Genomic DNA, 24,853 nt, shown 5'->3' on the forward strand with positions numbered 1-24,853 from the left:
TACTATCTACATAATGTCAGGTCAGGTGCACACTCTTACTGTATATGCACACTGATACATAAAATATATAGACCTTAACTTACAGTATTCTCTGTGATGGTTGAGCCTGTTTCTGAGAGCACAATACACAACCTGACAAAGCTAGAACATACGACACACTGTGAACGTGGTACATTATGTAGCATGATGCACATGAATCTGTGATTTATATAGTTCATACTTTCGTTGTTTTGTGCATACAAAGTTGTTTTACTTCACTTGAGCCTAAAATATGGGTAGTGTTTTATTTGTGAATGTATCCGTTTTTTTGAATAAATCTTTTAAGTAAACAAATCTTCTCGTTCAGTTCTGTTGTTTATGTCATGAACAAATCAGTTGAATCAATGATTTAATGACTCATACAGTATGTTTTTTAACAAATCTTTTAAGTAAACAAATCGTTCTTGTTCACTTCCTGTGTTTCAGTAGTGAAATGTTTTATTTTTTATTGAATCAATGATTCAGTGACTCATACAATATCATTTTTGAATAAATCTTTTAAGTAAACAAATCTTCTCATTCACTTCCATTGCTTCAGTCATAAAAACAATCTGCTGAATCAATGATTCAATGACTCAAATACTAAGTAAACAAATCATTCTCAATTTACTTTCATTGTTTTGGTTATGAACGAATCAGTATTTTTAAATGAATCTTTTAGGTAATCGAAAAGTTCTCTTTCACTTCCATTGTTTTGGTCGTAAAACAAATCACCTAATTAATGATTCCATGACTCACATAATATTGCCTTAGAATGAATCTTTTAAGTAAACAAATCCTTCTGGTTCACTTCCATTGTTTTGGTTGTGAACAATTCAATTGAATCAATGATTCAATTACTCATATAATATTGTTCTTTTTTTCTCCCTAATTTGGAATGCCCAATTCCCAATGCACTCTAAGTCTTCGTGGTGGTGTAGTGACTTGCCTCAATCCGGGTGGCGGAGGACGAATCTCAGCTGCCTCTGTGTCTGACACTGTCAATCTGTGCATTTTATCATGTGGCTTGTTGAGTGTGTTACCATGGAGACATAGCGTGTGTGGAGGCTTCACGCTATTCTCTGCGGCATTCACGCACAACTCACCACGCGCCCCACAAAGAGCAAACCACATTATAGCGACCACAAGGAGGTTACCCCATGTGACTCTACCCTCCCTAGCAACCGGGCCAATTTGGTTGCTTAGGAGACCTGGCTGGAGTCACTCAGCACGCCCTGGATTCGAACTCATGACTCCAGGGGTGCTAGTCAGCGTTTTTACTTGTTGAGCTACCCAGGCTCCCCTATATAATATTGTTCTTGAATTCATCTTTTAACACATTCTTTTATTCACTTCCATTGCTTTGGTCGTGAGCGAATCTGTGTTTTTAAACAAAACGTTTACTCAACCGAATCATTCTCATTCACTTCCATTGTTTCGGTCGTGAACAATTCAATTGAATCAATGATTCAATGACTCATAAAATATTGTTCTTGAATCTTTTAAGAAAAAGAATCGTTCTCATTCACTTCCATTTTATTCAATTGTGAACAAATCAGTTAAATCAATGATTCAGTGATTCATATATCAGCAGAAATAGTGACTGAACAAATCTTTTGGTAAACGGATTCAATAGACTTGACATTATAAAACACCATAATCTTGCGCCCCATGGGGTTGAAAACTCCTGGTCACAGCACCAGACGGAAATGTTTAATAACTGTTTGTTTTTTCTATTGTGGACACACTCTGATAGCAGCTGCAATCATCTTGACCTCCCCGAATAGTAATGATCTCAATTCAGACATTGTGGTTCATCAACCTCCTCAGCCTAAAAAAAAAAAGAAAAATAAAAAAAATAAAAGAAAAAAAGAAAATTATTATTATTTTTTTTTTTTACTCAGGTTAATTAGCAATTATTTAAAAACACTGATGTTTCTCTGAAAATGTCTATTGCTTTTTTCATTAAATTATTAAAGGCATGATTAAATAAAAACATAAGTTAAATCTGTTTTGGATAGTTGTAAATATAGACCGAATGACTTCCTAAACCAAAGCCTGAGTTTACATTTACAGTAAATGCAAATCACAGGGTATCACTTCTCAAAGCCATGTAGTAACTGTATTACTGTAATTATATTAGCAATGTGAACAAAGTGTCTTCAGCAATGCCTGGCCTGTGTCTGAGCATGTTCCTCCCCTCCCTCCCCAGAAGCTAGGAGTATTGCCTAATAAGCACATGAGTAGCTGGATTGGGACAATTTGTTTATGCATCTGGCGCTATGGGAGAGTGGCTTTTTTCAACAATAAGGAGCAAGCCTCAATCCAAACACTCAATTTTAGAAGGATTTTTTATTTATTTATTTTTTAAATCAAATGGAATGTGTCGGGTATGACTAAGAAAATAACCTGACAAATTTATTTTGCTCTAAAAAGTCCCAAGTTAATGCAGGAAACACTTCCACATACGTCCTTTCCCATAAAACTGATATTCTAGAAGCAAGCTCAAAACAGCACTTTTACACTAACTTTTAGAAGAAAATGAGTGCCACCTAATGGTTGATGTACTGTTCACTGCACTAGACAGCTTCTTCTTTTTTTTTTTTTAAATTACTGCTCCTGTTGTTGTAATAAACAAGTTGTTGGTGTATAAAATATCAAACAACAAAACATTTAGCTATACATTTTGGTAAGCTATGCTTTATTACTTTTTCACTTTCTAAAAAAAAGGAAGAATACATTCAATGTTCAACTTACAAACTAAAGACAGAGTTGTTATAAAATAATAATTTAAACAGCATCTAAAAATGCAGGTGGTGATAAAGAAAATAGACAAGTGATGATGCAAACATTAGATACATTCGTAATAGTGAAATTGTGACTTAAGAGAATAGTATGTAAGCAAGTCTTTAATACTGTTCTTCACACAATAGTTGAGTGAAACTTCATATACACCCTTTATCATGTGTAGAAAAAAAACACACCCTAGACAACACTATTTCTGGCAATAACATCCTCTTCCTGTCAAACCACATCTGGTCATTATGACTTAACAGGCAGTGAAAAAACTATTTTCCAAGCTTCCTTTGAAACAAACTTACAATCACCATCGTAATAGTGTCCTAAGGTAATGAAGGCCTTCTTTCAATTAGATGCTTATAGGACCCTTCAAACATTGGGGCTATGTCTGTCATATCATATATAGATAAAGATAATAATAGAGAGCACACATGACATGGAATATTTAAATTGGGATGTGAAAAGAGTCTTTGATCCACTGATCCCGTGAATTCTGAGTGGGCTGAGGAAGGGTTAACAGTGTCTCCCCACTCTCCCCTTCATCTTCCTCCTCCTCATCTTCAGAGAAGCCGTTTTCAGTGTTGAAGGAGCTCTCACACAAAGAAGAGGTTATGTCCTGGAAAGCTCCTTTATATTCCTGTATGGACTCGTATAGAGACCACAACTGGCACAGCAAGGACATGTCCAACTGTCTGAGTCCCACCTACAAAAGACACAATATTGTATATATATATATATATATATACATATATATATATACACACACACACACACACACACACACACATACCGGTCAAAAGTTTTGAAACACTTGGCTGAAATGTTTCTCATGATCTTAAAAATCTTTTGATCTGAGGGCATATGCTTAAATGTTTGAAATTAGTTTTGTGGACAAAAATATAATTGTGCCACCATATTAATTTATTTAATTATAAAACTAAAATTTAATTAAAAAAAAAAAAAGTTTTTGAAATTGATGACATGGACCAAATAATAAAGAAAAGCAGCCAATAAGTGCCCAACATAGATGGGAACTCCTTCAATACTGTTTAAAAGCATCCCAGGGTGATACCTCAAGAAGTTGGTTGAGAAAATGTCAAGAGTACATGTCTGCAAATTCTAGGCAAAGGGTGACTACTTTGAAGATGCTAAAATATAACACAGTTTTGATTTATTTTGGATTTTGTTTAGTCACAACATAATTCCCATAGTTCCATTTATGTTATTCCATAGTTTTGATGACTTTACTATTATTCTAAAATGTGAAAAAAAAAAAAAAATGTATATAATAAAGAATGAGTACGTAATTTCAAAACTTTTGACCGGTATTGTGTGTGTGTATATATATATAAACACACACAAACAGACATGTATCTTCTAATATATATATATCAAATGTTATATACAGTATGTGTATGTATATATAAATATATACACTGGCGGCCAAAAGTTTGGAGTAATGTACAGATTTTGCTCTTTTGGGAAGTAATTGGTACTTTTATTCACCAAAGTGGCATTCAACTGATCACAATAGTCAGGACATTACTAACATGAAAAATGTATATTACAATTTGAAGAAAAAAAAAACTACTTCAAAGAGTTCTCATCAAAAAATCCTCCACGTGCAGCAATGACAGCTTTGCAGATCCTTGGCTTTCTAGCTGTCAGTTTGTCCAGATACTCAGGTGACATTTCACCCCACGCTTCCTGTAGCACTTGCCATAGATGTGGCTGTCTTGTCGGGCACTTCTCATGCACCTTACAGTCTAGCTGATCCCACAAAAGCTCAATGGGGTTAAGATCCATTAACACTCTTTTCCAATTATCTGTTGTCAATGTCTGTGTTTCTTTGCCCATTCTAACCTTTTCTTTTTGTTTTTCTGTTTCAAAAGTGGCTTTTTCTTTGCAATTCTTCCCATAAGGCCTGCACCCCTGAGTCTTCTCTTTACTGTTGTACATGAAACTTGTGTTGAGCGGGTAGAATTCAATGAAGCTGTCAGCTGAGGACATGTGAGGCGTCTATTTCTCAAACTAGAGACTCTGATGTATTTATCCTCTTGATTAATTGTACATCTGGCCTTCCACATCTCTTTCTGTCCTTGTTAGAGCCAGTTGTCCTTTGTCTTTGAAGACTGTAGTGTACACCTTCAGTTTTTTGCATTTTCAAGGCTTTGGATATCTTTTTATATCCTTTTCCATCTTTATAAAGTTCCATTACCTTGTTACGCAGGTCTTTTGACAGTTCTTTTCTGCTCCCCATGGCTCAGTATCTAGCCTGCTCAGTGCATCCATGTGAGATCTAACAAACTCATTGACTATTTATACACAGACACTAATTGCAATTTAAAAAGCCACAGGTGTGGGAAATTAACCTTTAATTGCCATTTAAACCTGTGTGTGTCACCTTGTGTGTCTGTAACAAGGCCAAACATTCAAGGGTATGTAAACTGCTGATCAGGGCCATTTGGGTGATTTCTGTTATCATTATGATTTAAAAAGGAGCTAAACAACTATGTGATAATAAATGGCTACATACGATCACTATTCTTAAATAAAAGACAGTTTTATATATATATATTATTTTTTTTGCATGACCAGTCATATGTTCAAAATCAATGCCAGATTTTCACAATTTCTGCCAGGGTATACAAACTTTTGAGCACAAATGTGTATATATATATATATATATATATATATATATATATATATATATATATATATATATATATAAATATATATGTATACTGCATATAAAGTGCTGGGTAGATTAAGTCTGAATTGTTATCTGGTACTGATTACAAATTACATGACTAAAATTGTAGTAAGCATGTAATCTCTTGGATTACATTTGTAAGGAAATCTAGTCTGATTACTTTTGGATAACTTCTATCCTAATTCCTGTTTATTTGATGTCACATGTATTTGAGTAGGATGAGCTTGTATCATTTTGCTTAAATGCATAAATGGATCAAAATATGAGAATTTACAAGATGTTTTGTACAGGTTTTACTCCCTTTTTGTCAGTTTCTGAGTGAAATAAAAAGGCACTTAAAATGTTCTTACTCTGGCAATTTTGGCATTAAAAACGGCATCCATGTGTGGTAACAAATTAAACCAGTTATATTTGTGAATCAATGTCACAAAATCAAAAGCGCATTAATGTACATTTTTAAATGTATGAAAGCAATTTGCAAAACTACCACACTAATGCAATTGGTTCAGCATTTTCTGATTTAGAATGAAGAATTAGAGTTATCAATTAATGAATATGTAATCATGTAATCCATAAAACTAATTCAAGTATTTAAAAATGTAATTTAATCTAATTACAAGTACTTGATTTTTGTAATTTAAGTAATCCAAATAGCAAGTAATCCGTTACTACCCAGCACTATGTGTATGTGTATATATATATATATATATATATATATACATATACACACACACACACAACAATTCAGGGTAATAAATGTTGTAAGGGTTTGTCAATTTAGATGCTACATTGCAAAATCATTAAGTTCATACTGGGACATTTATACAGTGAAGCGCACCTATAGAGGCGGTGTCCCATACCAGTCCTGCGGTTCCTATAGTATACTCACCATCTCTTTGCGCAGCATGGCCAGCGCTGCGTCAAGGCTTGCGGGTTTACTGCGGCCGAACGAATCGCTCACTCGGGACTTACTGATGTCCGCCTGAATGCGCGTCCTCTTGCTGTACACTTTCTCAATGTCCCTCCAGGAACCCCCGCTTGAGTTTAAGATGCCACTCAATCCTTTGGGTAACGGTGGCAAACCTTCAATAGAGCACACACTTCCAGTCGGACAATCCGCTAGACTGGACTGATGCCCGTTCATATCCGATTTTAATGTTTTTTTACTCTAAACTGGACACGTACCCTGTTTTTACAGCACGATCTAACCAATAATAATGAAGTATGCTATACTGCCTTAACATAGAAAGATAATGATATTACCCGACTCACCCTGTAACTAAAGGCAACAGTCACTTCCGAAAACTAATTTCCGGAAAAGAAAAAACGCTTAAAATACACAGAAAACGATTGGAAGTCCAATTAATGTCACATATAACAGCTACTTAGTCGCTCATTGACTCCGTAGAAAAATATATTTCTCTCGAATTAGTCCTCATATTCGGTTCTTTAAGATTTTTTATTTTACTTTTTTCGCCATTTTAATTTTCTCGTCAAGTAGCGCATGTATCCAACACATGAGATGAAACAAATCCCCGCACTTTGATATAAGCAGAACTGTCCAGGTCTGGAGATCAAAGCGTCATTCTTTGTTTTCGTTTAACGTTTTCTTGAGTCTTGTCCAGCTAAACCTCGCCCACCACTGCATCTCTCCGCCCAATGCGCCGTTTGGCCACAGCGAGGCGCTGTTTCTCACGCTCAGATAATATTGTTGCAGGTTCAAATTAACAATCGGTCAAGATCAATTACCAGCAGTGAGACACTTTAAATGGAAGAGAATGGTGCCAGTCCATAAACATTAAAAAACACATTACAGCCACAAGACAAACATTAAATGTGTTAATGTGATTTTAGTGTGATTAATTCAGGGATTTGCAGGCGTTCACGCATTTACCAAATTACTGGGTTTGACAGCGTTAAGTCATTTCGAGATTGAAGTTATAATATTGGATAAAACTTCATACAGATAAGGGTAGTAAGTGATTTTATCACACAAAAATTGTTAATATGTGTAATATTTACATCTTGTGTCTATACTTTTGAAACAGTGGTTATTTTAATGTTTATATACTGGGCCTATTCACTTTCACTGTTTAACCATGATTTTTGCTTTTTTAAATACATTTGTTTTTTAATCTATGTTAACTTGATTAATATTTGATTCATTTGTTTTATTTTTGTCAAAATAAACATTACGCCACAAATGCTGTCAATCAAGCTTAACGTGTATTATTGTATTAAGTTGTATTTCATCACTTAGAAGTTCACCCAAAAAAATTCTCCCATCATTTACTCATCCTCATGCCATCCCAGACTTGTATGGCTTTTTTTTTCTTCTGATCACAAATGAAGATTTTTAGAATATCTCAGCTCTGTTGGTCCGTCCAATGCAAGTGAATGGTGTCCAGAACTTTGAAGCTCCAAAAAGCAGCATAAAAGTAACCCATACAACTCCAGTGGTTAAATCCATGTCTTCAGAAGCGATATGATAGGTGTAGGTAAGAAACAGACCAATATTTATATCCTTTTTTTTTACTATAAATCTCAACTTTCAAACAGCCCTCATTTTAACTCCCCTCTCTCCTAAGAGTTCCCCTTTTGGATGACTTTAACCACTTGGATTTAACCACAATCATATAGATTACATTTATGCTGCCTTTGTGTGTTTTTGGTGCTTCAAAGTTTTGAATCCTGTTGACATTCTGTGGACTACAGAGCTGATATATGCTTCAAAAATCTTTGTGTTCAGCAGAAGAAAGTCATACATATCTGAGTAAATGATGAGAATTTTCATTTTTGGGTGAACTTTTCATTTTCCTTTCCTTTTGTTATGCATTTTGTGGAATGAAATACCCCCAAGGTAAATATGAAATGTGAAGGCTCAACTTTGATTTATGTGGAAAAAAGTAATTAACTAATAACATCAAACTTGTAAAAACCCTTATCAAATCAAGGAAATAGAAACCAGCCTTTGCAGCTCAAGCAATGTATTTCAACACACTACACAGACACATACTCAGCTGCTTTAGAACAAACATAAACACAACCAAATAAACCTCCTTTGAGTATGGTACTTTATCCTGTATATTAGTGCTGTCTGTATTTCCTAATGTGTGTGTGTGCTGTTGCAGCCCTGTCTGTAATTCAGTCTTATGTGAGCTGCAGCTCTTTCAGGCTACGCAGGGATTCGGCACAGCCTCTGATCAGATTGCAGAGCTGGATACTGGCCTCTACTGACACTGAGTGCTGGAGCTCCTGTGTGGCCCATCTGAGTTTGTGTAGCACGGCCTCCTCTGCGCTCGACAGGGCTGGGTGGTGTTGGAGGGTGTTGCCCAAGGACCCCGAAGGATTTGCGGCCTGAAGAGGAGGGTTGGTTGGTGGAAGGAAAATGGGGCTGGCGGCGGGGACAGGAAGAGAAGTGGGCTGTATGGTGGGAAGGGGACCTCTCAGTCCAGATGCAGCCCCCTCGCAGTGCTCTGGCCTGGGCTGGCCTGTGATGGCGAGTGGCGGGTCACTGGACGAGGCTCCGTTAGCTTCAGGGAGAGGATGAGTTGCAAGTTGCCGCTCTCGTACTTGTGACAAGGCTGCTTGGGCGTTTAAAGCTGAGAGGGAAATGTAACAAGTTAAAGCTGTGTAAGTTTTTTGGTTACAATTAACAAAAATGTATTATTGAGTACATAAAAATGTTCAAAGCCCAGTCCTTGTCTTACCCTGATTCACAAAGGAAAGCTTACATTTATTTATTTATTTTTTAATTGGATTATTTCCCCCTTTTTCTCCCAATTTGGAATGCCCAATTCCCAGTGCGCTTTGAAGTCCTCGTGGTGGCGTAGTGATTCACCTCAATCCGGGTGGCAGAGGATGAATCCCAGTTGCCTCCACGACTGTCAACCCGTGCATCTTAACACGTGGCTTGTTGAGCGCACTGCCACGGAGAGATAGCGCGTGTGGAGGCTTCACGCCACCCACCGCGGCATCCGTGCTCAACTCACCACGCGCCCCACCGAGAACGAACCACATTATAGCGACCACGAGGAGGTTACCCCATGTGACTCTACCCTCCCTAGCAACCGGGCCAATTTGGTTGCTTAGGAGACCTGGCTGGAGTCACTCAGCACGCCCTGGGATTCGAACTAGCGAACTCCAGGGGTGGTAGCCAGCGTCTTTTACCACTGAGCTACCCAGGCCCCAAAATAATTATTTTTAATTAGAGCTGTCGGATCGGATTTGGCAAGAAAATCGCAGGCATACGTCATTCGTCCTTGCCTGTTTACATCACATCTGCAAGCTCAGAAAGAAGGTCTGGCTGTGGTGCATTTTAACTGTTTGGTGAAGTTTTTTACCTGCTATTATGCTCTGACATTTTTTCTGGTAGGGTTGTTGAAGCTTACATTGGTTGTCATGCTTTAATGAATCGAACATTACTCATGTGTTTATCAATCGTGATGTATTTGGACCTAATTGTCCAAACATTGCAAGCAAGTGTAAGCCAATAAAGTATTTTGGAGCAATAAATCAGAGTGCGGAAACAGATAACTTGTTTAAACAGATCGAAAAGCCGCTATAGGTTCAAGGTGGTTCCCAATGAATGTTGCTCATCTCAAGTTGTTTATAATGTACCGATTTCATAGCACAGTAATGAATATGATTTTTTTTTAGCATGTAACCCATCTCTCTATTATAACTTTACTTCCAAAGAAATTATCAAACATTTATTTACTTTTTATATTCAAGTCTAATAAAATATATTTCAACATTATTAAATCCCTGTTGTGCATTTTAATATAACAGTCTTATTGTGTGCAGTACATAGACTTATAATTATTGTAGTATTACGGTTCACTTGCATTGTCCACTGAGGCTGTAGATTGTCAAAACAAATGTCTTAAATTGAACCCATATCAGCCATTTTACGGGTTACACCCGTAATATTAAACTGATGTGTAGTAAAATACAAACATTAATGTGCATTGTGTCGTGGATAAAACACTTGAATAATTATATTAAATTAAATATTAAATATATTAAAACATAATTAAAAGTTTTCTTTATCTTCCTCAAAGTAAGTAATCTATCGGTCATAAATGTTTAAACAATAACAAAATATCAACATATTACCTGCATGTCATGACTCCGCTTTGCAGGTAATCTCAGAGTCCTGAAACTATAAGATTCCTTCATGCAGAAGAGCAGTGCCAAAACACAACTCACGTAAAACGTTCCTCTGCAAGTAACTTGCAGTTTTATGCTTCAACCGCTAGAGGGCCAAAAGTTACATAGTGTAGCTTTAACAGACATAGATGAGACTGTACATCCTTTAAACTCATGGTTTTCAAACTGGGGGGCGCCAGAGCATGTCAGGGGAGGCACGGAACTGGAGATTGATGATAAATTTACCAAGTGAAAGCAAAAAATACATAAATACTATAAAAATGTATTGTGAAGATAAATTCAAATTATTGGCTTAATAGTAATCATAGTCCCGCTTAATAGACCATAGCTCTTTGGCGTTATAACACTGTGACGAGGAGGAGGGCAGGGCTGGGCCGTGAGGACACACGGCCGGCCCTGATTTGGGCTAATCAGTCGGGAGGGTGTATAAAGATGAGCCGGAGGCGCCAGTTCGAGAGAGAGAGACACAAGTGGCCGCATTGTGTGTCTGTGTTCATGTTTGTTTTATGCTGTTTTAAGTTGAGTTTTACCATTACATTTTAGTTGACTGTTCAGCCGGTTCCCGCCGCCTCCTTGCCCACCCGTTTATCTGTTACAAACACTGTTAACGTCGTGAATGCATGCATGTCATGTGAGAATGCATCCATGTACCGGTTGCGCGAGTGCAAATCTCTCTGTTCGCATGCGTCCTTGGCTCACGCTCAAAACTGGACGCGTGCTCTCAAATATACGCTGCTCTATGAAATCTCCCTGCTCTCTCTCAGAGAGTGCGTGTGCGACATTGCACGCTCAAAACATGTCATATGTACTCGCAAATCTATTTTAAAACCACACAGCTCTGACTTTGTTCATTCATACAACTATTCTGCCTCTGTAGATGTGATATATCAAGGGAGAAAAGATACCGAAGTTTGAGTAATTAACTCACCATTTGACTGGTAACATTTTTGTGGGAAATGCAGCAAATGCAGCATAATACATGGTTAAATTTGTATTATCAGAGATTGACTCATGTAATGTGATTTTATCACAGATATAAAGGCTAAAACAGTTAAGTAATCACATTGTCATGAAGACAAACCATATTTTTTAATAAAAATGCAAAATATGGTTCCATATTATTAATAGAAATATTTATAGCCCTTAATCATGCACCAGTGTATAAAGCATTGCCATATGAGTCTGTCAGACTGAATTAATGGTTATTAATCATCATTGGTGAACTGCTCCAATACCTGAAATATGATACATTTTGATAATATTACACTAGAGGACAATATCTGAAATAACTTCAAATAAGTGGCCAGAATGTACCTTCGGTTTTATATTTAGGTTTTTAATAGGTTATTTATTATTTACTTTGCTATTGTAAAGGCCTATATATATATATCATTATTGTATGCTTGTAAATATTTAAAAAATATATCTTTTTTTTTCCCAACAATAACGAAGACCAGTCAGAAAAGCATTGACAAAATCAAGCTTTTTTAATTAAAACATACTGTTGACAAAAATAAATCAGAACATAAAACACATTATGCAATATCCTAAACTGTTTAAATACGAGTAATTCACAGTAGATTAACTTCTAAACTACAACCCCAATTCTGAAAAATTTGGGACAGTATGAAAAATGCTAATAAAAACAAAAAGGAGTGATTTGTAAATTATATTCATTATAATTATATAAATTATAATTATATTTTATGTACAGTAATTTCAAATCAGATGATTGCAAACACACTCCAAAAGACGGGGCAATTTAAGACTAATAACAATTTTACAAGTTAAAAAAACAAGGCAATGTGAAACAGGAGATGTTAACAGGTGAGGCAATCATGTCATAGTATATAAGGAGCCTCCAAAAACAGTCTAGTCATTTAAGAGCAAAAATCATTCGAGACTTGTCAATTTGCCAACAGATGCTTCAGCAAATAATCCAGCACTTTGAGGACAATGTTCCCCAAAGAAAAATTGGAAGGATTTTGGGCATTTCACCCTCTACAGTGCACAATACAGTTAAAAGATTCAAGAAATCTGGTCAAATCTCGGTGCGTAAAGGGCAAGACGAAAAAAAACACTTTTGAATGTGCATGATCTCTGATCCCTCAGACATCACTGTCTTAAAAACATCATTCATCTGTAATGGATATCATGAACATGGGCTTGGGATTATTTTAGAAAACCTTTGTTAGTCAACACCATTCGCCACTGCATACACAGATGCAAGTTAAGACTTTACTGTGCAAAGCAGAAGCCATACATCAACACAGTCCAGAAGCCCTGCTGACTTCTCTGGGCTCGTTCTCATCTTAGATGGAAAGTAGAACAGTGGAACCGTGTTTTTTGGTCTGATGAGTACACATTTCAAAAGGTTTTTGAAAAACAAAGCCATCATGTTCTCCGGGCCAAAGAGGAAGAGAACCATCCAAGCTGTTATCATCGTCAGGTCCAAAAGCCAGTGTCTGTATGGGCCAGGGGTGTGTCAGTGACCATGGCATGGGTAACTTGCACATCTGAGAGAACAGTATGAATGCAGACATATGAAAGCAACATATACTGCCATCCAGCAACGTCTTTTCCAGGGACGTCCTTGCATTTTTTCAGCAGGACAACTTCAAACCACATACTGGCCGAATAAGCAGAGAATGCGGGTGCTAGATTGGCCTGCTGCAGTCCTGACCATCTCCAATGTGGTGCATTATGAAGTGCACAATATGGCAACGAAGACCCCATACAATTGTGCAGGTGAAGACGTGCATAATGGATGAATGGGGGAAAATTCCACTTTTTAAACTTAAACTTGTGTCTGCGGTGCCTAAATGCTTAATAAGTGTTATTAGAAGAAATGGTGATGTTTCACAGTGGTAAAAACTCGACTGTCCCAACTTTTTTGGAGTGTTGCAATCATCTGATTACTGTACATAAAAAAAACTGAACATTTAAAATTCATCATATAATGTTTAGTTGTAGTGCTTTCAATATAACAAAGGGTGATTATAATTTACAAATTACTAATTTTTGTTTATACAGGTGCATCTCAATAAATTAGAATGTCGTGGAAAAGTTCATTTATTTCAGTAATTCAACTCAAATTGTGAAACTCGTGTATTAAATAAATTCAGTGCACACAGACTGAAGTAGTTTAAGTCTTTGGTTCTTTTAATTGTGATGATTTTGGCTCACATTTAACAAAAACCCACCAATTCACTATCTCAAATAATTAGAATATGGTGACATGCCAATCAGCTAATCAACTCAAAACACCTGCAAAGGTTTCCTGAGCCTTCAAAATGGTCTCTCAGTTTGGTTCACTAGGCTACACAATCATGGGGAAGACTGCTGATCTGATAGATGTCCAGAAGACAATCATTGACACCCTTCACAAGGAGGGTAAGCCACAAACATTCATTGCCAAAGAAGCTGGCTGTTCACAGAGTGCTGTATCCAAGCATGTTAACAGAAAGTTGAGTGGAAGGAAAAAGAGTGGAAGAAAAAGATGCACAACCAACCGAGAGAACCGCAGCCTTATGAGGATTGTCAAGCAAAATCGATTCAAGAATTTGGGTGAACTTCACAAGGAATGGACTGAGGCTGGGGTCAAGGCATTAAGAGCCACCACACACAGACGTGTCAAGGAATTTGACTACAGTTGTTGTATTCCTCTTGTTAAGCCACTCCTGAACCACAGACAACGTCAGAGTTGTCTTACCTGGGCTAAGGAGAAGAAGAACTGGACTGTTACCCAGTGGTCCAAAGTCCTCTTTTCAGATGAGAGCAAGTTTTGTATTTCATTTGGAAACCAAGGTCCTAGAGTCTGGAGGAAGGGTGGAGAAGCTCATAGCCCAAGTTGCTTGAAGTCCAGTGTTAAGTTTCCACAGTCTGTGATGATTTGGGGTGCAATGTCATCTGCTGGTGTTGGTCCATTGTGTTTTTTGAAAACCAAAGTCACTGCACCCGTTTACCAAGAAATTTTGGAGCACTTCATGCTTCCTTCTGCTGACCAGCTTTTTAAAGATGCTGATTTCATTTTCCAGCAAGATTTGGCACCTGCCCACACTGCCAAAAGCACCAAAAGTTGGTTAAATGACCATGGTGTTGGTGTGCTTGACTGGCCAGCAAACTCACCAGACCTGAACCCCATAGAGAATCTATGGGGTATTGTCAAGAGGAAAATGAGAAACAAGAGACCAAAAAATGCAGATGAGCTGAAGGCCACTGTCAAAGAAACCTGGGCTTCCATACCACCTCAGCAGTGCCACAAACTGATCACCTCCATGCCACGCCGAATTGAGGCAGTAATTAAAGCAAAAGGAGCCCCTACCAAGTACTGAGTACATATACAGTAAATGAACATACTTTCCAGAAGGCCAACAATTCACTAAAAATGTTTTTTTTTTATTGGTCTTATGATGTATTCTAATTTTTTGAGATAGTGAATTGGTGGGTTTTTGTTAAATGTGAGCCAAAATCATCACAATTAAAAGAACCAAAGACTTAAACTACTTCAGTCTGTGTGCATTGAATTTATTTAATACACGAGTTTCACAATTTGAGTTGAATTACTGAAATAAATGAACTTTTCCACGACATTCTAATTTATTGAGATGCACCTGTATTAGCATTTCTCACACTGTCCCAACTTTTTCAGAATTGGGATGTATAATATGCTATTATTTCAGGAGCTCAGGTTTTCAGGACAAATTTTCTCATGTAGTTTCATCTTTCAAATATTTGATACATGTTTAAATACTTGTAAGTAGTTTATAATTTTATTTAAAATATTAGAATACTTGAAGTTTGGTTACAGTTTGACGCATGTTTTTGTCATTTTGAACATTATCGTCAACTGAAATGTTATTTTTGTATACTAAAAGTAACAAACTGTGTGAAATTAACACTGTTTACAATAATAATTCAAAAAGCTGAAGATTAGCTTTGGAAACATACCTGGGTTGTCCTTGTCAATATCTGAGTCCAGCTCTTGACAAGCAACACAGTAATCTTTCTTCTGCTTATCTTGCAGAAGAATTGTCTGCAAAAAAAACAAACAAATAAAATACACTGTAATCAATAATACAAATGTGAATTATAATTACAGTTGGGTCAGAAAGTCTGAGATCACTAGTGAAAATGCTTTGATTTTGCATTTTTTTAATTTTTTATATCATGCAATTTTTTTTATTAGATATTATCATGTAGCAATATTAAAGTTTAATAACTGGTGTGTTCCACTTTTGCTTTGTTGATAGCATGCACTCGAGCTGAAATTGACTTCACAAGTTTCTGCAAAACCTGCTGATCCATGTTATCCCAGTGTGATTTGAGAATGTTCCAGAGAGCATCTTGTGTGCTTCAATGGAAACAAGCAAGGAAATCTGACCTTCTGGATGAAGTAGTTAACACAATCATAAATTTGCATGCATTTGATTAGTGATCTAGAAATAGTGCACAATAGACTTGCCACGATATCATAATTTTCACACCGGTGCGGTGTTCACGTTCAAACTAATATATATATATATATATATATATATATATATATATATATAAAAAATATATCACAATGTGATGAGGAGGAGGGCATGGCTGGGCCATGATGGAGCACGGCCAGTGCTGAATCAGCTGATCAGTGGGAGAGCGAGATAAAGGGCAGCTGGAGATGCCGGTTCAAGAGAGAGAGAGACGCACGCGGCCGTGTTACATGTGTGTCTGTGTCCTTATGTTTTATGTTGTTTTAAGTTAATTTATGCATTAAAGGTTTATGTTGATTGTTCAGCCGGTTCCCGCCTCCTCCTTGCCCGACCTTTAACTGTTACAGTGGTGCTGAAACCCAGGAAGGAAGAGGGTTGCGCCGTCACGGAGTCCCCGCCACTGCCATCCGCCAGGGGAGCAGCCGCGCCTGTCTGCCTGGGGACAGAGGGGTCGCTGCCGGCTGCTGAGAGCCGGAGGAACTGCAGCTGTCTGTCGAGAAGGGGAGGAGCGGTTCCGTCTGCCAGGGGCCGGAAGACTCGCTGCCGTCCGCCAGAGGGCGGAAGAGCGATTGAGGACCAGGCAAAACCGCGTCCGGGAGCCAGCGAGCAAGTTCTTCTCTCTCTCTGCGTGTCTCTGCTCGCCCTTTCCCTCTCCCCCCAGGTTCATAGGAGGTGGGGTGGGCCACCGGCTGACAGAACGGCCGGAAGGGCAGCATCACCCCCCCCAGAGTTGGTCAGACCGGTGGTGCCTGAGCCTGAATCGAGCAGGGGAGGAGTGTGATGAGGAGGAGGACGTGGCCGAACCGTGATGGAGCACGGCCGGCGCTGAATCAGCTGATCAGTGGGAGAGCGAGATAAGGGGCAGCTGGAGAACGCCGGTTCGAAAGAGACGCACGTGGCCACATTGCATTCCTTATGTTGTTTTAAGTTCACTTACGCATTAAAAGTTTATATTGATTGTTCAGCCGGTTCCCGCCTCCTCTTTGCCCGACCTTAAACTGTTACACACAATTACACCGTCAACCCCCCCCCCCCCCATGTATTTCGGCTACATTTTACATCATAACCTTCCTCTGTTTTAAATTTTTAAGAATCCTAAGAAGGCAGTTAATTTCCAGGTGCAAACAAAAAATGTGGTCAAAGCTCTTATGTGGCCTCAGACTTTTGGACCTCACAGTAAACACCAATTCATTTTTAGTAAATGCTCTGACATATATTTTCACTGAGAATGATGTGACTGATAAATGAAATATCTGTATGTCTCTCACCCCACACAGCTCACAGCATTCCCCCAGCATCTTATATCCTTTCAGCAGATAGCCTCCCATCAGCTTGCTGATCTTGTCCTGACGCTCCCGTCGGGCCTGAATCACCTTCATCTCCGCCTCGGAGGGAGGCTCCCATTCAAAGTCCTCATCATCTAAGATTCATCACAGGAGAGAGAGAAAGTGAGTGGCCTAATTCTCTAATGATATACATAGTTTTTGGTGGATAGTAGGCATTAAAATGGAGCTTTTAGACAGGTATGCGACTTTATGTTGTTACTAATAGTCACTCATTGTATTTAAGATATTGTTAAGAGCCAGATATCATGTTTGCAATAGACCCCCACACACACTGACCTGCTAGCGTGTGTGTTATTTTAGCGGGACTGCACGTGTCAGTACTTTAGCGACACTAAAATATCTGTCATCACGAAACTTTATTGAAAGTCATATTTCGGGAATTTAAGAACAGAATAAGCCATAAATGAGTTTATTCACACTGTACCTGCGTTAAGGGCCATGCTTTCCTCATCAGCCGTCTGACAACACAGAGAACGCTTCCTCTTCGAAACTCGTGTGTGTGACATGTGTGAAGTGCTGTGAAAACTGATTGGCGCCATCTATCGAGCTGAATGTACCTTAGTACACGGACGGATAGACTAAAAGGTCCAGCAAAGCTTTCTGACCATCACTTCAACACTTTATCCTTGAGGAATCATGCTAAATTGCTAATTTGCTAATTTGGTACTAGAAAATCACTTGCCATTATATCAAACACAGTTGATAGCTATTTGGTTCATTAAATGAAGCTTAACATTGTCTTTGTGTTTGTTTTTGAGTTGCCACAGTATGCAATAGACTGGCATGTCTTAAGGTCAATATTAGGTCAAAATGGCAAAAAATAAACAGCTTTCTCTAGAAACTCGTCAGTCGATCATTGTTTTGAGGAATGAAGGCTATACAATGCTTGAAATTGCCAAAAAACTGAAGATTTCATACAAAGGTGTACAATACAGTCATCAAAGACAAAGGACAACTGGCTCTAACAAGGACAGAAAGAGATGTTGAAGGCCCAGATGTACAACTAAACAAGAGGATAAGTACATCAGAGTCTCTAGTTTGAGAAATAGATGCCTCACATGTCCTCAGCTGACAGCTTCATTGAATTCTACCCGCTCAACACCAGTTTAATGTACAACAGTAAAGAGAAGACTCAGGGGTGCAGGCCTTATGGGAAGAAATGCAAAGAAAAAGCCACTTTTGAAACAGAAAAACAAAAAGAAAAGGTTAGAGTGGGCAAAGAAACACAGACATTGACAACAGATAATTGGAAAAGAGTGTTATGGATCTTAAACCCATTGAGCTTTTGTGGGATCAGCTAGACTGTAAGGTGTGTGAGAAGTGCCCGACAAGACAGCCACATCTATGGCAAGTGCAACAGGAAGCGTGGGGTGAAATGTCACCTGAGTATCTGGACAAACTGACAGCTAGAATGCCAAGGATCTGCAAAGCTGTCATTGCTGCACATGGAGGATTTTTTGATGAGAACTCTTTGAAGCAGTTTTTTTTTCTTCAAATTATAATATTAATTTTTCACGTTATTAAAGTCCTGACTATTGTGATCAGTTGAATGCCACTTTGGTGAATAAAAGTACCAATTTTCATAAGAGCAAAATCTATACATTACTCCAAACTTTTGGCTGCCAGTGTACATCTCCAAGATGTTTTAGATCTTTTCATCTGGAAAGCATCACATTCTAGTTAACATCTGCTAAACATCTTAAAAAGATCAGATTTACAAGCATTCTAAGTCAGAAATGTCTCAAAGACATCTGCTGAATGTCCTATTGACATCTGAGGGGAAACGTCTTATAGACCTATTGCAGATGAGCAAACAACCTAAAAAATACATCTTCCAGATGTAAAACACACATCATCTAGACACCTGAGTGATATGCCATCAGGGTAAGGGAATGTTACAGGAACATTAGGGGAACCATCATGCACAACCTTATAGGATTAATCCAGTTTCAGTACAAATTAAGCTCAATCGTCAGCATTTGTGGCCTGATGTTGTTTACCACAAAAATCATTTCGACTCATCCCAAAAAAACAAAACATCAAAATGTAGGTTAAAGTGAGGCGCTGACAATGAAAGTGAATGGGGCCAATTTTTGGAATGTTTAAAGGCAGAAATGTGAAGCTTATAATTTTATAAAAGCCCTTACATTAATTCTTCTGTTAAAACTCATGCATTATTCGAGCTGTAAAGTTGTTTAAATTGTCGTTATACAGTCATTTTAGATGTTTTGTCGTCATGGCAGTGAAGTTGTAAAATTGGATATGACTTTACAAAGAGAAGGTTGATTTTATCACACTGAAATCATGTTAACATGCATATTGTTTACGTCTTGTGGATATACTTTTGAAACTGTGAGTATTTTAACGTTTACGTATTGTCCCCATTAACTTTCATTGTAAGTGCCTCTCTGTAACCTTGATTTTTGCTCTCTTTTTTAAGAAAAGGAGGGACTAGTCAAAATTAATTTATGCGGTAATCGCCATTATGCCACAAATGGTGTCAACAGAGCTTAACTTGTTTTTAACCCACAATATTTTCATTTATACAAACATTATATTTCCATTAAAAAAGAACCTTAAATCTCTGTTCTGGGAAGCAAAAATTGTTAGTTGGGAAGTAGGCCTATTACTAAATGTATGGTTATTTCTATGCAAGAAAAACATTTTCCTCTCCAGATATTTAATGATATACCGTGATAAATGTAGCTTAAATGAAACCTCCTACGCTTTATGGAAAGATTTACAAATTTTATTGCCTTTTATATAATTTCCATAAACATTAATTATTCATGGGTTATGTAGAAATTTATAGTCTTAATGAGTTGGTCAAACTATGTCAAACTAATTATTATAAAGAAAACATGTTTCGCCTTTATTATTACAATCTATTTTCAGTATCTACCACATGTTCAATGATTAGCCCAGGAAAAAAACTTTGTAATTTAAAATTACAGAAACTCACAACAGAGTTTATCGGAATAATATAACAACAACATTCAATACAAATTAATCTGGCTTATAAAAGGCTTAGGTGAATGCCACTACAGCTGGTTTTGGTTTTGCTCGTGCAGTGCCGCCAGACTCCACCACAGTCTCCTCTCCAACTATACTGTCCTCTCTCCAGTTTCCATGCCACAGTGCGCTGAGCCAGCGCAGACTGCTCTCGTCCCAGTTCTCTGGGAGCTGCAGCATGAGATATCCTGCTGAAATGATGCTGGCTGCTGCCACTCGCACATGGCTGATTTGCAAAGCTACAGTCAAAAATGTATCTACAGCTTACAGGTGAGAAGAACAGAGGAAAATTGCTTAGGGGGTCAAAGTCCATAATAAAGCTTCTGTATCTGTATGTCCACTTACCATTAATAAATACATACCTGCACTTGCTGGAATGGTCAAGAGAATTCCCAATGAAATTAGACTGGGATACGTAAACATTCTTCCCAAATTGACCAGTACATTGAAAACTTAAGAGAAAACAGGACGGAAATGAGTTATAAACATATAATGTGTCAAATAAAAAATGTAACCTGTTCTACTACAACACTGTGGCCTAAGAAGACTTGAAATATATGACTGCATCCGGAGGCTGTATATGGAGGTAGGATGAAAATAAAGTTATTTTCAAACTGTTCTGAGACCAGTTTCTTTAAAAATTCCATTCATTCAAAAACACTGTCAGTTAAGCCATTAACTGATAAGGCAGCAAGTCAGCTGTCTATGTTTTTGGATGCATACACATAATCTAAATCATAAGATTATATAATCATAGATCATAATCTAAAATACAGAGGACAGGAAGCCTTAATTTTCAAGTCTTCAAAACTCACAAACATTTATTGTGCGCAATCAATATTATAATACATAACTGTATAGTGATAAACCTAAACAAAAGAGTAAAATACCAAGCAGTAGAGAAGCCATGACACAGAGTTTATCCCAGGGAATGTGCTGAGAAGGAGGCCAGTATTCCACATGAGTGAAATAAAGCAATACACACACCCAGGAGTGTAGGACAAAGCTACACAGACCCACACAGGATAGCAACACACTGGCAGGGCCCGGCTGGACATTCCCTACACACTTTCTGAAAAGCACCTGAGACATGAAGCCACAAATTATGAGATCCGTGGAAAAACCATTTGTTATAAAGTTCTACAAACATACAGCTTAAAAAGAGTCCCATAACCAAAGCAAATCAATGATATTCTGGTACTTACTGAATACTGAGGGCAATTTACTGAAATCTACATGCTACTCGAAGGTGAAATATACTGTACATTAGTTTGTTATATTTATAGAATGAGCAGCTGAAGTACATAATCTGGGACAGTGCTGCTTTTGTATAGTAATGAATCAAAAGTGGAACTGATCTCAGAATTGTATAAATATGGCAAGGTCAGAAGGACATGAGCTAGTCTTTCCTGTCTGAACAATCGAAACATGATAAATGACACAAGAATTGTGCTGACCTTGAAAAAAGCAGAGGTTGAAGCTGAGCCAACTCCCAGTGCCACTCCTGTGATCGAGTCGCTATGGAAACCATCCGCATAAGCCATCATAACAATGCCAGTGATGGAAAGGATGGCAGCCACTATCTGAATGGAAAGCAGATAAAGGCAAAAAGTGACTGATTCAAGACTGCCTTCAATGGACAAAATTGGTGGAAGGAAAAGATAAAAGTCGATAAAATACAATAATATAATATAACATCCATATGTAACTTTGTATTTGACAATCACAACACAACACTATTTAAAGGAATAGTTCAACGAAAAATGATAATTCTCTCATCATTTACTGACCCTCATGCAGTCCCAGATGTGTATGACTTTCGTAATTCTGCTGAACACAAATTAAGGTTTTTAGAAGAATATTTCAGCTCTGTAGGTCCATACAAAGCAAGTGAATGGTGGCTAGAACTTTGAAGCTCCAAAACGCACATAAAGCTAGCATAAAAGTAATTCCTACAACTCTAGTGGTTTAATCCATTTCTTCTGAAGTGATATTATAGGTGTGTAGGTGAAACAGATCAATATTTAAAACCTTTTTTTTTTACTATAATTTCTCCTCCCTGCCCAGTAGGCATGGAGAATGTGAATTGGCAAAAACAAAAGAAGAAGAATGTGGACGTGAAAGTGGACATTTATAGTTAAAAAATACTTTAATATTAATCTTTTTCTCACCCACACCTATCATATCACTTCTGAAGTCATGGATTAAACCACTGGAGTCATTTTGATTGCTTTTATGCTACCGTTAGGTCTTTTTTGAGCTTCAAAGTTTTCGCCACATTTCACTTGCATTGAATAGAACGACAAAGCTGAAATGTTCTTCTAAAAATCTTCATTTGTGTTCAGCAAAAGAAAGACAGTCAACTTGGATGGCATGAGGGTGAGTAAATGATGAGAGAATTTAAATTTTTGGGTGAACTATCCCTTTAATGCTGTTTGAAGTTATTGCTTGATTGCTCACCCTGACACCCATGAAGCGATCCTTGAGTCCGATCCATGAAAGCAGGAAAATAAAAGCCTGACTGCAGCAGAGAATGGCACTTACATCCACTTTAGAGATGCGGCAAAGTGCCAGCAAATACAAGTAACCAGATAAACTCCAAAGCACAGAGAATGGAGCTGCTACTCTCAGAAGCACCCTCACAGTCAAATCTTCACCAAGGAACCGGCTACACTTTCTGAATGTAAAAAGAGGACAAAAAAAGTATATATATGTATATATATTTGCAAGCCAGTAGAAGTTATTACTTTGCACTGATAAAGGGCTATTGGCCTAGCATAGATTCATTAATGAAAAGTGGTTATTTGTTTAGCTCTACCACAAGCTGGGAGGATTAGGGATTGAAAGCAGCTTTCACTAAACAGCTTTTTGGAACATTAAGTTATATAAAGTTATATGCACAATAATGTTTAGTTAGCCATAAACCATTAAACATTTGCTTAAAGCAAATTAATATTCAAAGAAAACAATTAGACAGCTAATAACTGGGGTTTTTCGGATTGCCAAACTGTATTTTGATATGAGCATGTCAAAGATCATATGAAACAATCCAGCGTTTAAAAATGCAGTTCCTGTATTCTCAACTGGTTTTTCTTACCTTAACTCGGTGGTTGGCAACTGTTTCTGTTTCTCTGTGAGTAGATGACACAGATAGTAGAGTGGAAAAAAGAGAATATTCCAGATGCTACAGAACCAAATGATGAAGAATGGGGTTGGATGTCTTGTCAGAGTCTCTTTAGCACTGTGAGTACCCCACGCCCAGGACACGGCCATACAAGCCCCTAAAATGATCCCACATGACACTCTCCATAGAGCACGGAAAGGGCATCGAGCGCAGCAGCGTTTTGAGGGTTGTTTTGTATCCGATTCATCCTGAAATACATTTTGGGCTAAGGTCTTTCCTGCCTGAAGATCCTTCTCATTGGCTAGTAGGAACAAAGAAAGACAAGAAATTTAAAGTAACACAATTGCCACTTTTTGCAACGTATAGGCTACAGTTTTCTTATTTTTATACCAATAACTAAGCAATAACAAAGTTCCAAACAGCTGGATAGTTTTTAAGGGATAGTTCATCCAAAACGGATAATTTAGCTGTCATTTACTCATCCTCATGTTGTTCAAAACCTGTATTACAACATGAGGGTAAATGATGAAGGAATATTCATTTTTGGGTGAACGTTCCCTTTAAATAGAAAAGAAACTGAAAGAAAGAACTGAAAAGAGGATAAATAATGATTGAAAAACAATTACCTGATGGAGTGGGCAGATGGAGTGTGACAGGTAAGGGTCCGGAGGCAGGAGATATCTTGGCTGAGAGTTTGTTCATTGCTTGTTGTGCTCTCTAAAGACCCCTAACCCTTGGGTCAGGGTTCTGAACCTATCTCAGTGAGCTCATACCAGTCATATGCTTCAAGTAAACACACATGCTCAGATATCCTAAGTGCAGATTACTACAGATCTACCTGTGATTCAAAATCTAAGCTTTGACAGCCTCATTCACTCAATGCTGTTAAATTACAGTAAGTGTAAGTGCAAGTTTGTTTTTTTATTTTGTGTGGATACCACACAGTTAAAACAAATCCCAAGCAAGAAAAGTGCAGTTTTGCATTGCTAGTTTTAGTGTACTAATAAAGGTAACACTTTACAATAAAAGGTTTTATTCGTTAACATTAGAAAATGCATTGGGTTTCATGAAAGAACAACAAACAATACATTTTCCCAGCATTTATTAGTTGATCAAAATACTATTTTTCATTGATTGATGATGTTAGTTCATAATGCATTTACTAATGTTAATGTATACAACCTTTAGTGTAAAA

At 37.6% G+C, this 24,853-nt stretch overlaps 3 protein-coding genes across 4 annotated transcripts; all 3 read right to left on the minus strand.

Annotated features, from left to right (window-relative positions):
* Nucleotides 1-2,413: 2,413 nt before the first annotated feature.
* LOC127432827 (leucine repeat adapter protein 25-like) lies at nt 2,414-7,150 on the minus strand. The gene is made up of 2 exons (XM_051684263.1): nt 6,420-7,150; nt 2,414-3,520 (listed from the first exon to the last, which is right to left on the minus strand). The coding sequence occupies exons 1-2, from the start codon at nt 6,672-6,674 to the stop codon at nt 3,263-3,265; spliced, it is 513 nt and encodes a 170-aa protein (XP_051540223.1). The 5' UTR covers nt 6,675-7,150; the 3' UTR covers nt 2,414-3,262.
* Nucleotides 7,151-8,520: 1,370 nt separating this feature from the next.
* LOC127432825 (protein ZNRD2-like) lies at nt 8,521-18,052 on the minus strand. Its single transcript, XM_051684262.1, has 4 exons — nt 17,947-18,052; nt 17,445-17,596; nt 15,653-15,737; nt 8,521-9,132 (listed from the first exon to the last, which is right to left on the minus strand). The coding sequence occupies exons 1-4, from the start codon at nt 18,026-18,028 to the stop codon at nt 8,681-8,683; spliced, it is 771 nt and encodes a 256-aa protein (XP_051540222.1). The 5' UTR covers nt 18,029-18,052; the 3' UTR covers nt 8,521-8,680.
* Nucleotides 18,053-19,907: 1,855 nt separating this feature from the next.
* Nucleotides 19,908-23,856, minus strand: LOC127432805 (solute carrier family 35 member F4-like). 2 transcript variants are annotated; one of them, XM_051684228.1, is made up of 6 exons: nt 23,632-23,856; nt 22,995-23,211; nt 21,992-22,117; nt 21,425-21,617; nt 20,897-20,986; nt 19,908-20,791 (listed from the first exon to the last, which is right to left on the minus strand). In XM_051684228.1, the coding sequence occupies exons 1-6, from the start codon at nt 23,805-23,807 to the stop codon at nt 20,550-20,552; spliced, it is 1,044 nt and encodes a 347-aa protein (XP_051540188.1). In that variant the 5' UTR covers nt 23,808-23,856; the 3' UTR covers nt 19,908-20,549. The 2 variants fall into 2 exon arrangements, with proteins under 2 accessions (XP_051540188.1, XP_051540187.1); XM_051684227.1 differs by having other exon boundaries at nt 19,908-20,797.
* Between the last annotated feature and the right edge of the window lie 997 nt (nt 23,857-24,853).

The sequence above is a fragment of the Myxocyprinus asiaticus genome, chromosome 42 (assembly GCF_019703515.2).
Source record: "Myxocyprinus asiaticus isolate MX2 ecotype Aquarium Trade chromosome 42, UBuf_Myxa_2, whole genome shotgun sequence".
NCBI classification, from domain to species: Eukaryota; Metazoa; Chordata; class Actinopteri; order Cypriniformes; family Catostomidae; genus Myxocyprinus; species Myxocyprinus asiaticus.